The sequence below is a fragment of the Perna viridis genome, chromosome 7 (genome assembly GCF_037379345.1).
Source record: "Perna viridis isolate PV_CMFRI_1.1 ecotype Kerala chromosome 7, ASM3737934v1, whole genome shotgun sequence".
Classification (NCBI taxonomy): domain Eukaryota; kingdom Metazoa; phylum Mollusca; class Bivalvia; order Mytilida; family Mytilidae; genus Perna; species Perna viridis.
Window position 1 is genome coordinate 42,650,795 of NC_142451.1, and position 13,821 is coordinate 42,664,615.

General features: G+C 32.1%; 1 protein-coding gene across 2 annotated transcripts; it reads left to right on the plus strand.

The window, feature by feature from the left end:
* The first annotated feature begins 4,736 nt into the window (after positions 1 to 4,736).
* Positions 4,737 to 12,151, plus strand: LOC148612787 (TLC domain-containing protein 2-like). 2 transcript variants are annotated; one of them, XM_088594525.1, is made up of 5 exons: positions 4,737 to 4,878; positions 9,404 to 9,651; positions 10,270 to 10,352; positions 10,777 to 10,859; positions 11,216 to 12,151. In XM_088594525.1, exons 2-5 carry the CDS (start codon positions 9,404 to 9,406, stop codon positions 11,651 to 11,653), a joined length of 852 nt encoding a protein of 283 aa, XP_088450651.1. In that variant the 5' UTR covers positions 4,737 to 4,878; the 3' UTR covers positions 11,654 to 12,151. The 2 variants fall into 2 exon arrangements, with proteins under 2 accessions (XP_088450651.1, XP_088450652.1); XM_088594526.1 differs by lacking the exon at positions 4,737 to 4,878 and adding an exon at positions 4,934 to 5,041.
* Positions 12,152 to 13,821: the final 1,670 nt, after the last annotated feature.

A 13,821-nucleotide genomic window follows, 5' to 3' on the forward strand; every position in this document is an offset into this window, starting at 1 on the left:
GTCAATTTGATTTTTAACAGAAATATATACTAATATTATTATCATTTCATGCATATGACCCAAAAGAACCGAAGAATGTACTGACCCATTTTTGTCTCAATATTGTTGAGAGAAGAATTATCTATTGTTAATCAGTGAGAATTCACAGATGAGAAAACCACGGGTGGGAAACAAAACACAATGATTTTTTAATGTCAAAAGAATTGCAACAAGCATTACTGATTACGCCAATATACTAATTACTTAAAAGGTCAGATTCCATAAGGTTAATTATCCATTTAAAAATATTCAAAACTCCATTCGATCCCTCGTGTAGAAATGTCTTTCTCAACTCATAATTAATCTTAAAAAATTAATAGGTATCGGATCCTCGAGTCATGACGATACAGCACAAAGAAAACAAATATATAAATCTAGAAGATTTTACAACGATACCGGTAAAGATGTTATAAGAGAATATAAACAAGTAAAATGTTCAGTCAGCTTATGACCTTCTTCATTGCTAGGCATAATATTATTATCATTTCATGCATATGACCCAAAAGAACCGAAGAATGTACTGACCCATTTTTGTCTCTATATTGTTGACAGAAGAATTATCTATTGATAATCAGTGAGAATTCACAGATGAAGACTGGTAAATAACGTGAACACAACTCACTGCATCATCAAGTGAATACCTGTGATGTTTATAAATTTTCAAAAATTAGACATCCTCAAAACCAAAACTGACGAAATAAGTAGACAAGTCCACCATCGAGAGGTTCTACCATGTATAATACAATGGATGAATCCTCAGTGTTTTAGGTAATTTGAAATTGTAATACAGCAAATTTAGATCAATATGATAAATAAAATATGGTTTAGTTCTGTGCCAGACAAAGCTGTCTACTGGTTTGGTGAATACTTTCGGAGACCTCTGGTCCACCAGCAGTAACATCGACCCATCGGTTATTAAATACAAAAATACCAATATTATATATTGCAAATGTCGAAATATTGTAAACATGCCTCAAGGAGTAACCTCTCTTCAGCAACTATTAGAAGATAAAAATCCAAAAATTAATTGTATACATGAAGTACTCAAAACCAAAACTTTCGAAATAGAAAGCCAAATCCATCATCGAGAGGTTCTACCATATGCAATAGAGGGAAATGAAGACTCAAGGTATAAGTACATTCATATGAATTTTGCAATTGTTTAACTTTTGTGATTTCTGTAGAGGGAAAAAATAACCCCATCTTAGCATGCTTAGAGGCTTTCTTAACAGTAGCCCTGCTCTATAAATTAAAATAATGTTGTAATGAAGGGTAATAACTAAGTTGTATAATCAACTAGTTTACGAAAAACAACACGAAGACATTGACTACATTTAATATTGTGTCACACAAATGTATTATCTGAAGTTTCTCGACTCACACGTTATTTAACAACTACACGCGATTTATTGAAATTGTGCCACGAGTAAATTTACTTAAATGAGCTTTCAGGCATTTTTATTTTAAGTCTGATATTATTCCAATGTCAATTTATAGGTACATAGTTCATAGTAACTATAAAAATAATGTTTTCTAAAAAAAATGTGATTTCAATCATTTTTACCGGTGTTGAATGATTCAATATTTCATTATTATTAAAGTCCTTTAAATTAAAATCTGTGTGGGCTGACTGATATATGAAGGAATGGACATAAATCGGTATACCACACTACGCCTTTTATGAGATAGGAAATGTCTGTTCGTCTTCTAGCATTATTCCATTATAGTAGAGAAAATAAAAATGCAAAATTGCAATTTCACCAAAAACAAACCTCTGATTAATATAAGTACATATATAAAATGTTTCTTGAATAAAAACAGCTGTCCTTGTTATGTTTAATTTTAGAAATTTTGTATTATTTGAATCATTCTTAAAATTATACTTGTAATACAAAATCAAAAAAAGACGGCATGGTTATGAAAAATAAACTCAGATTTATTGATTATAAAATTAAAGAAGACAAAAATATCATATCCAAATAAATTCGCTTAAGTTGGCACCTTCATGTCTCTGAATATTAAATAAACATAAATTCAATCTAACGAGAATGGATATGCTGAATATCACAAAGAGACAACAACCCCACTAGCATGAACTCACCACAGGACAGGGTGCAGCTGTCCCCAAAACAACATTATACAAAGGTACATCGAATTAGATTTCCCCATATACTCCAGCAACATACATGTAAGCTGTAAGTGAAATAATACATACCAAGATTCCTGACTTTGGACAGGCGCAAAGAATGCAGCTGTGTTAAAGTTCTTTGGCGTGATCACAATCCTCCCCTCTTAAATCTTAGTGAATACTTTATTTCTCATACATAAAGTACAGAGAAAATTCACATATTTTACATAAACATTTACAATGCATGTGTATACAGAGTATAAATAATCTAACCAGGAGGTACGACCTTGGACATAATTATTTTTACAAATTTTGCCAAGTTTGTTAATACAATAACATCTTTAGAATTAAACAACTGGTTATATTTTAATACATTAACCCTTGTATGAAAGTGATTTGAAAGAAATTTTCTTCTTTCTTCATTGAAGAAGTTGCACTCAAAAATGTAATGAAATTCATCTCCAATGTCATGACTTTCACATAAAGTACACAAACGTTCATTTCTAGGTGTATTTCTCCACCTACCCGTTTCGACAGGCAAACGATGTGACCCACATCTAAATCTACATAATAAATGCATAAAATAAGAAGGTAAAATTGAAAAATAATTTTCAAAACATAATTCAGTCTTGAATATCTTATAACAATAACACTTTGATGAATTTGAAATTTCTGAAAACCAATCTTGTTTAAATTGATCTTTCAGTCTCAATTCAACACTTTTTGCAATCCATTCTGGATTGAATTGATTTGGTGATGTCCAAACAAAATCTAACCACTGTGGAAATATATTACATGATTAAACACATCTAAAAGAGTAATCAAGGGAACCAAGGTTATAGCGGTAATCAAAAGAATATAATCCAGGGACAAAGACCAGACATGGAAAACAGACATACACAACAAAGAACATAAAGTAACTAAAATCATACATACACAGTAACAAAAGAAATGAGCAACTCGGACTCCACTAAAAACTGGGAGCATGGACCAGGTGCACCGGTAGGGTAAGCGTCCTCTGCTTTTCTAGAAACACTCGCCAAGTTGCTCATAAAAAGTCAAGTCCGGGTTACACAAATGAGGAAAAGAAAAATATGACCCGTAGAATAAATCAGTTTTCATGGTGCAAATGGATACACCATAACGATCCATATATTATAGATATTATAGATTCGCAAATTTCATAAATTTATACAATAGTTTAGTGGAAAGCTCTTTTGTATATAAATTGAAATGACATAAATCTATACATGTAGTGTCTGCAGCATTTACAGTTGGAGGTTGTATAGCATGACGGATGGTAGGTACTTCTGCAAATTTTCTGTCTGATATGTTATTTGTTTAAAAAACAGATTTTAAGACAATAGCTTGAATAGTATTAAAATCAAATAAAATTTTGTCATTGTTTTTTATAAAGTCTGGGTTCTACGGGTTTTTCGTTTAGTTTTTTTTTTATGTTGTTTGTCAAAAGTGCCTTTTTTGGATTATAATCTTTGGGTTTCGCTTTAAACGGTCCATGGTTGGTTACCATCGATACTTCGTACTACTGCGGCATAAGTCGATAATATAGTGTTTCTCTTATATTGCTCTAAAATGCTCATGGACTTCTCCGCAGTTAAGACAACTGTTATGGTCTATTATTTTAACATTGTGTTCGAGTTAATAATGAAAATACTCAACATAAAGTTGGTATATTTGAATCATCTTGTCCGTTCGTCCGAATTTTGACTTGATTTCAAATTTGGTATGTCGCTTTATATAGATGTGGTATACGTTGTAAGCGGCTTTGGTTGCACCAAACTTAATTCTTTGTTTGTGCATGGTATTGTCGTAACCTTACGAATTTTGGGTATACCTAGTAGTATGACAACGCGTGCAACTTAATTTTATTTCTAATTTCTCGTTATCATAGAATGTTTCCTAAAACATAACCAGATTGACATCGGTGGATCCTGGGGGTGGAAGGAATGTGCAGGGGGTTGGCACCTTTCCTTTTTTATTGCAAAATTTATCGTTTGACAAAAAATGGTAAATAATGGCCTTGCATCCCCTCCCCCTTTTCTGAGGAATCCCAGTTAGCACCCCTCCTTTCAAAGTGTCTGGGTCCGCCTCTGCGGAAGAGGAAACTTGGGAAAATATAAACCACTAACAATGACACAATATTGTGTGCGTACATTTTATAAATTGATATGTAATTTCCATAAAAATGAATAAATGTAACATTGTTTGGGGGCATTCAAGTCTGCAATAGTAAAACCCGTGTCCGTAAAGAGAGAGAGAGAATTAATCTACCCCCCCCCCCCCACACACACACACACTTTACACTTTTTTCTATCTCCACATAGTACAACTTTTCAAATGATTTTCCAATAAAACAAACCCACATGAAAACGACATGTATAAACGAACTTCTCTTGAAACCTCCGAACTTATATTCCTGTTGAATATACACCCTGTTGAATATACACTCGGAAATGTGAATGAATAAAATTAAATCGCGTTTCACTATAAAAGCCTATTCATAGTTAATTTTTGTATAATCGATTTTCTACCTGTAAACATGCACGCACAAAACGTTGATCGGTTGCCATGAGTCACACGAAAATATATTAGCTCACGGCATATGTGTACAAGTTTATTAAGCATGGCCAGGTGAATATAAGTGTACGTGAATTCGTGTGTTGACAGTTGAATACTTTCTTTTAACAAAGGTAAGGATAAATTTGCAAAACTACATGTGTATATAAATAGAACACACAAAAACAACTACACTCAACAACCACTCATCTCTGTCAGGAAGTTCGGTTGGGACTTTACGAAGACAATTTTCATTATTTTTTTTCGGGTTCGTCAGAGATTCCGTATAATTTGAGTGTAAGCTGCAGTTTTCGTATGTACTGCTAATTTTAGATACATGTATTTTCCCATCAGTAATTGTTTCCCTTTGAATTATCAGTAGACTGAGGTACATTAGAAAAGTTAAGTCCTGTATCAGTGTATTTTGTCCCAGTTATTGACATGTCAGACAAAATAATAGGGAGATTTAAATTCTGAATACATGTATGGTATTGCGCAATGTCAATAGGCGTTTACATGCTGAGCTCGAATGATTTCAGCAAAATATTTAAACCATTTACAATATAGATTTTAATTAAAATTTGTTTGTTCACGGGAAAAAAAACATTTGAAAGATTCTAAAAGATATGATAGCTATGTTATGCTATTTTTATCTATGCATTTAAAAGGAAATAATATAACGAGATGTCATGAGCCCGAATTTATGCCAAGGGATTGATCTCAAACACGAGGCAGTATGGCCAGCCAAAGTAGACAAAAATCAATATTTTGTAATATTAGAAAATGAGTTTTTGATATTACAAAATTATTTTTTTTTAATATAAGATAAGATTTTTTAATATTAGAAATTCTTTTTGTAATATTAAAATTCATTTTCTAATATTACAAATTCCTGATTTAGTAATATTATAATATATCACACATTTTGTAATCTTACAAATTGAATTTGTAATATCAGAAAATCAGTCACATTTTTTAATATTACAAAATGATTTTCTAATATTAAAAAATGCAACTGAATACGACAAATCCATTTTCTATAATTAGAAAATCAATTTCTTATATTAAAAAATCGTTTTTATATGAGAAATTTAATTGAATTTTTAATATTGAAAAAGTGTTTTGTGATATTAGAAATCTAATTTGTAATATTAGAAAATGAATTTGTAATATTAAAAAATCATTTTTTAATATTAGACAACACTTATTTTCTAATATTACAAATTCATTTTCTAATATAACAAATTCATTTTCTAATATTAAAAATTCATTTTCTAATATTACAAATGCCGGATTTAGTAATATTATAAAATATCACACATTTTGTAATATTACTAATTGAATTTGTAATATTAGAAAATGAAATCGTAATATTAGAAAATCAGTCACATTTTTAATATTACAAAATGATTTTCTAATATTAAAAAATCGTCATTGATTAGACAGATCCATTTTCTAATATTAGAAAATCAATTTCTAATATTAAAAAATAGTTTTTTTAATATTAGAAATTCAATTGAATTTTTAATATTAAAAATTATTTTTTAATATTAAAAAAGTGTTTTGTGATATAAGAAATCTAATTTGTAATATTAGAAAATGAATTTGTAATATTAAAAAATCATTTTTTAATATTAGAAAATGCTCATTTTTGTCCACTTTGGCTTGCCATAAGACAGAGTGATGGAATAGAAAAAAAACATCTAAACTTCGGTATATTGGGTGATCACCTTATTACCGAAGTCTTTGTTTCGATGAAAACATGCTTGCTGTTCTGTTAAAAGGCTGTGAACCTGTATGTCTGGTGTACGGTTTAATTTTCTTTGCATGCAGTCTTACAACCAGTTCTGTTCATTACTGAATGATTTTAAGTTTGTCATATATAAGCAATATTTCAAAAGTTGTTCATATTTGAAGAGCTGGTTCACTGTTTCATTCGATAATCGGTTAGGTTCAACCATTTGAAAAACGATTTTCTTTTATATTTTGTAGAAAAGGTCCTAATTTTGTCAGTTTATATTGGTCTTAATGGCTATATTTAGATATGACTTTACTAACATGACTTTCACTCTATTTACTTTCATCTTAAAACTGCAAATATTTGAACACGCCTATATTTTATAATCGAGAACTTTAAAATAAGCTGAATCAGAAAATGCAATGTATGTATATTATTTAAATCGAAATGATATTTTACAATGCATGAGTATTACTTTCAATCAAAGAAGTTTTGCTTTAGGTGAATTTGCAAAATTTGTTTGAATGCGTAACTTTCAGCAGAAATATGTTTTTGCTCTGTTATATAGTTCAGCATATTGACCTGTATGTTCGACCAGTAGAACGTCGTTATTTTTTAATTAGCCAACTAGACTGACTAAAATAAGATAATATTGATCAGATGACAAATTACATCGCTGAAACTAAAGTAATAGAAGCCAAAGGTATCTTCATGCTTCAGTTTCCGTATTTCACACCTCGAAGTTAAGATTTTATAGACCACATTTGAGCCTTCTTACTACTGTTTCTGTTATCTGCCTCCGCGACAAACTTTTGTAATTGTAAAATTCACATAACTTATCAAATGGTCATTTGATAAATCGGGATGTGAATATATTTGATCGAATTCTTTCAGATCATTTTTAGTAACGAAAAACATAATTGGACTTACTTTGATATGTTTTGATCACTCGAATTCCTGTTAGACAACATTTGCGTACGCTTTAGCGAAACCGTTTATCGTCAAGTTATTGGAATGCCCATGGGGACCAACTGTGCACCACTTATTGCGAACTCTTTCTTTACTGTTAAGAACCATAATTTATGGCTACAAATCAAGACCCTTCCAAAAAACATTTGGTAGAATAATTCAATAACACCTTTATATATATGTACGATATTTTGGCTCTGAACAACGATGACTTCAATATTTATACTGAAGATTATATAACCTGTAGAACTGTCTTTGAATAAAGGTTACAGACCACCAATTCAACCAATGAGCATTTGGAACGTAGGCAAAAATAGTCCTACGCAGAAATTACCCCTGTTCCTCATAGTGCTGTGAAAAAAGTTCTCATCTTATTTAAAAAATATAAACAGTTTCTGAAAAGAAAAACATTTCTGTACATTTTATAGGTGCATTTTGCTTCTTGTGATGTGAAGCCTAATCTCCATAATGATTTCTTAATATACCCCTATCTTGTGAAAACACTGGGATTTCCCATGCTACTTATAGACACTTCACTTCCGGTGACCATTACTGCACTGCAAGTCTGCTAACCCCACATGCCATTCTGAGGATTGTGAGCTGACATATGTAGAATCATGCTGATATATAGTCCTCTGCAGGTTAATGTAAAGTCCAGAGAAGCCATTGAATATTGTGAAATTGCATAGAAGCCTATGGGAAGTGGAATTAGTGGTTTCTAGCCTAAAGCAAACATTGATAATAAAGAATGTTTCTTGATCCTGGTATTCATATCGATAATGGTATTAACTTAATATTAAAATTCACGATAAACGATTTTCATTCCCTTTTGTCAGCTATCAGTTTTTTAGATGGTGACTTCCCCTATCATAAAATTATGGTGTTTACATAACATAATTGGTTCGATTTGCTCGTATCTGTAACATTTTTTTTTCGGATTTTAACAAAAGGAATCTTTTTATAACCGAGAAATTACTACATCAAGGTTTTCGATATCACAAGCTTGTAATAACATTTACATTTTTTTCAACCGATACATGGAACTCATTCTCAAATACAGATGTACTTGTAAAAGATTAGTACGCGCGGGTATCTCCCGCCCTTTGTTTTACGGTAATATTCTACACAAAGCACGGAAAGCTCGATACAAACCCAATAAGTCAACTAAACCGTTGAATAGGCTCATTCGTAAGGGATTTAGTTATGATATTTTTGTCAAATCGTTAAGGATAGCATTTTTTTTATATCAACATTGATTCGTTCATAGAGTCATTACATAGAAATTAAGACACTACATTTGAAAGCAATGGATTGTGTCCTTATAGTATGACTTATGATGTACCATGGTTCTCAACCGCGAATAGGAAGAATTGGGACTGATTTTGCATACGATGGGGACATAACTATTTGTAGGATTAAACTGATCTGGAGATGACATGTCAGTTAAGTACTAGTAGTCATTAGTTTGTTCATTTCTGTAATTTATATTCAGTTTCTTTATTTCCGTTGTAACAAGGGATTCAGACCTTTTTGACCTGATTTAAATATATATTTAATTGTGTAATATTTTTCCACAGCGGCCAGATTTTTAAGAGTTAGGATCACGCCAAAGTACTAACCCCGCTGCATTTTTTGCGCCTGTCCCAAGTCAGAAGTATGTCGCTTCTGTGTGTCTTATTTCGTTTTCATCTTTAGTTTATTGTTATGTTGCTTGTATATATAGGAGCAACTCTTTCGCTGTACCTATGTATAATGATGTTTTGGGGGCAACTGCAGCCTGTCCTGTAATGTGAAGGCTTCCTCGTCGTTCACTGAAGACCAATGGATGGCCTTTGGCTGACATTTTCAAGACCAATGGGTGGCCTTAGGCTGACATTTTTATCCTGGTGGGGTTGTTGCCTTTTTGACATATTAACCAAACATATTCTCATTTAACTCTGTTTTCATTTCAGATGATAGCGACGAGAGAAGAAAGATTTCATGTCGCCGTTAACCAAGGCGATGGTCCAGAATCCGTCGAAGTTGCGCATGCTAACTATGTATTCGTTTTGAGTACTTTGTTATGGTTTTGTATAAGTGCAGTTGTTACAAAAATAGGAAAACCGAAATTTGTAACGGGCAATGTTTCGGACTGGAAATGGCGTAATATTTTTATTTCATGGATACATGGAGTTTTAGGAGGCGTTTGGAATCTTCTATGGTAAGATTTTGAGCTGAGAATAGAACACTTCATAAATGCAACAAACTGAACCCGTCAGGAAGATTGTGTTTAATATTGTTCAACTCTTTAATTGTACACTTTGAATTTACAAAGTGTGTTGAAGGGTTGTTCAATCATTCCTTGTATCATTGAATGTAATATAATCTAGAAACATATGTAAAACATAACCTGGGACGATTGTTTACGTAGTTAGGATGTACTTTGTTGATGACAAGGTATGGGAAAAAAATAATTATCTGTTTTCTTGTAATATTTTGTTCGTCTTTTGTTTCGGTGCACGTAAACTTTTATAACACTAAACCCCAACCTAGGGAAGGAATTAGAAACCTCAGCTTTAGTGGAATACACCTTAAGCGTTCTTTGATGTGTCTTTGTCTTCTTGTTAAAGGCCTGTTGAAATGCATCAATTTAGTCAGAGTGTGGATAAAAAACACACATTTTGTTCTTTCAGGGCTGTTTTTAACCCCCCCCCCCCCCCCACAAACCCACTTGCCAAAAACCTGATGCTTGATATTAAAAATATAATACAGATTAAGGGATACTTGTGGCAAATTTATGTAGAAAACAGATGATATTTATATTTGTATTTCTTTGTAGTGTACTGTGGTATCCAGGACTGTTGGAAGACCCAACGTTTTTTATCAGCAATTTTATCTATTTGATGATTCCGTTTTCGATGGGTGAGTTGATTTAAACATCAAAATTTATAGCAGTTCATTATTGTTTTTTTTTATGTCAAGTAAAGATCATGCATGTTCTAACGAGTTAATTACAAGTTGTTATAGTTATAACGACTGAAATAGATGTTGAGTGGACAGCACGAGAAAGTTACATATACCTTTGATATGCTTGCAACACTCAGAGCCATAGAGCAATACTGATTTTACATTGTAAAGCTGTTGAAGAGTTTGAACTTGGTCTTTCTGCTCAATGATGTTGATAGACAGATTTCTCTACGTTGACAGAATGATGATCTTGTTCAGTCTAGCTTTGATGCCCCTAAAATAGTTACTCTGATAACGATTAAGGCAGTTTGCATTTGTTAGTACAAAATGAAATTACAATATTGAACTGTAATTCATGGTTGACCACATTTGATTGCAGGTTATTTTTTCTATGACTTTTTGGATATGCTGATCAACGGAAAACTGATCGAACACTGGGAGGTCACTCTGCATCATGTTTTGGTAAGAAATAATTATAAATATAATTTCTTTTTGTTTTAATACCTTTGGTCAATTGAAAACTTTCTATCTTTTAGAAGTTGAATAGATGGTATGTATGAATTTACCAACGATTTTAACACGGAAGCAAATTAGCGGGGAACAATACCAAAGAAATCTCCAATGAAACGACAGTTGATTTTCGATGTACATATTTTCAAAGAATCCTTAGTTACAAGTTTAAATATTTTACAACAGTTGCCAATGCGATATATTCTTTTTTTTACTATTCTATCAAATGTATTTTTACTGATAGTTTCATGTTGCCGACCGTCGATATTTGTTAAATCAGGCTGTAAATAGTTTCCACTTGATTGCAGGTTTTAATAGGCTTTCCATACAACTGGGCGGCCAAAGTTTCCATAGGCTATAGTATTTTAGCTTTGATGGCAGAGATCAACAGCATTTTCCTACATCTTCGCAAATTGTTACAGTATGCAAAAGTCGGATACAATACAAAACTGTACCGAGTTGTATCCGTTATTAACCTAGTGACGTTTATATTATGTCGTCTGCTACCACAATGCCGCATTCTAAATGGATTTTACATTGATGGATATAAACTGCCAATGGCATATATTGTGACTTTAGGCATTGTTTTCCCACCAGGTTTTATTATTAATGTTATACTCTTTTGGAGAATTTTTAAATCCGATGTTCTCAGGAGTCTGAATGCAAACAAAACGCTTAAAGAAAAGAAACCAATCGAAAAGGAAATACCAGTCGAACAGGAAAAACCAGTCGAAAAGGAAGATTGATTAGAAAATTTTTGTAGAGCTGTACTAATATTGAAAACCCACCGAAAAGATCTGTTTTTTTAAGAATTGAGCCATAAGTTATATAACGACAACCTTAACAAATGCATAATTTCTAGTGTATGCTGGGCAAAGATATAAAATCCAGAAACATTGCTCTGTCAGTGTTAACCTGCAAAACATTTTAATTTCTACTTAAATATTTGTTTTTGTTTATTTAGATGTCCACTTATTGTGTATGATGTGTCATTGCATAATATGTCTCTAACTTGCTTCAGTTTGTTTAGTTTTGACATGAATACATAACTATTTGTGTCAACATTGTATTATTATCAACAATAAGATGCCATATTTTTAATCAATTATGATTTTAAATTTTTTATACGATTTCTATGCTTTAGAATGTATGACATTTGTGAATTTGGTTTTGCTATTTTTATACACACCGTTTTAGTTTAATATGAATTTATGATCGAAAAAAAATAAAGTATTATTGTTTTATTTTCGTTAATCAGCATCCCTGTTTGTTTTCGACAGTTTGAATGGTCATGTAGCTCAGACACACACCGAGTGTAACAAAGTGTAATCAAAGAACTCATGTACTGAATTAATTTTTATCGATCGTTTGAATTTTTACGCCTCAAATAAACGTTAAATTGCAAAAATAGGGAATAAAAGAAAAGTTCGGGTTTGAATTCATACGTATCTTAACACGAGCTTATTGTTGAAATGGTTTTAATATTTTTTTTATTTCTTTGATTTATTTTTAAATTAACCATTCTAATTACGAAAGACATTAAAACAAAAACAAAAAAAACAAAACTGATTACGAAGGACATTAAATCAAATTAAAACAAAACAAAACAAAAACAAAACGCACACACCAAAATTCACGATGCATCGTAGCACTGCGTAATATTCAGATTTGATGTCGGTTTACATGTAACACCTTGTTGAATGAACACAAAGCTCTTCGACATATTGCATAATTGAACTTTAAAGTGTAATGCAATGTACCACCATTTCAAGTCCCCATTTCTGTCTGATAAATTCAGCTATTTGTGAGGCTCATAGCAAATTTTATATGATTACAGATGGTGCTGGAGTGGTTTCATTATAATAAGCACCCTTTATCTTAACTCTCAGAAAAATATCAACATACCTTATGTGCCTTCTAAGAAAGAACCGTAAAGTGAAAGTAGCCAGATGCAGAAAACTCTACTTTCGTTATGAAATTTAGCCATATCAAGGGAATAGAGTTTTTGTTCAGAATTATTTTAGGCTACACTTAGAAAAGAAACTGAGGTTGTTAGACTACTCCTGATTCATTCAGCTTTCTGATGATCTTAAGTTTTTATACCTCTACCTAACTATGAGAATGACAAGATGCAATATTAGGACTACTTCGTGTCATTCCGAACTACTTCCTTATACATGTGTGTGCAGACGACTATGTCCCGAAATAATGGTATTACACCACTAACTACTAGTTGGCCTTTCTCAGTTTGTAAATTTCAAGTCGAAATTCAGTTTATCGACCTTCAGGTCGAAACTGTCAAAGAGTAGTCAAGGGAACCAAGATTCTCGCAGAAATCAAAAGAATGTTATCCAGGGACAAAGGCCAGACATGGAAAACAGACACGCACAACAACAAAAAAAAAACATAAAATAACCATAATAATACATAAAAGTAACAGAAGAAAATGAGCAACTCGAACTCCACTTGGAGCATGGACCAGGTGCACCGGTAGGGTAAGCGTTCTCTGCTTTTCTATAAACTCCCACCGAGTTGCTCATAAAAAGTCAAGTCCACGTTAGAGGAAGAGGAAAGGAAAACTATGACACGTTAAACAAATCTCTGTTCGTGGTGCAGACCATTTGTCATTGAAATAAACATGTCCTGAGATGCACGTCCCTCTCAACTAACTAGATTTCTTAGTTGCTGCGCTTTATAGCTCAAGTGCTACAAGTCATCGCACTGACACCTATGTGTCATGTAAAAGCGCTTAGTTTCCGGGCACCTTGTTCCAGAGACACGTACATTAACATAAACCCTAAAGTTCTAGAATATAATTTCAATTTTTTTCAGTTTTCATTTCTAGCTAAACATCAAATGGTTTTTTATGCGTCTATAGGGATTTATACAGTATATATTTAAGTTCATGGCGTCT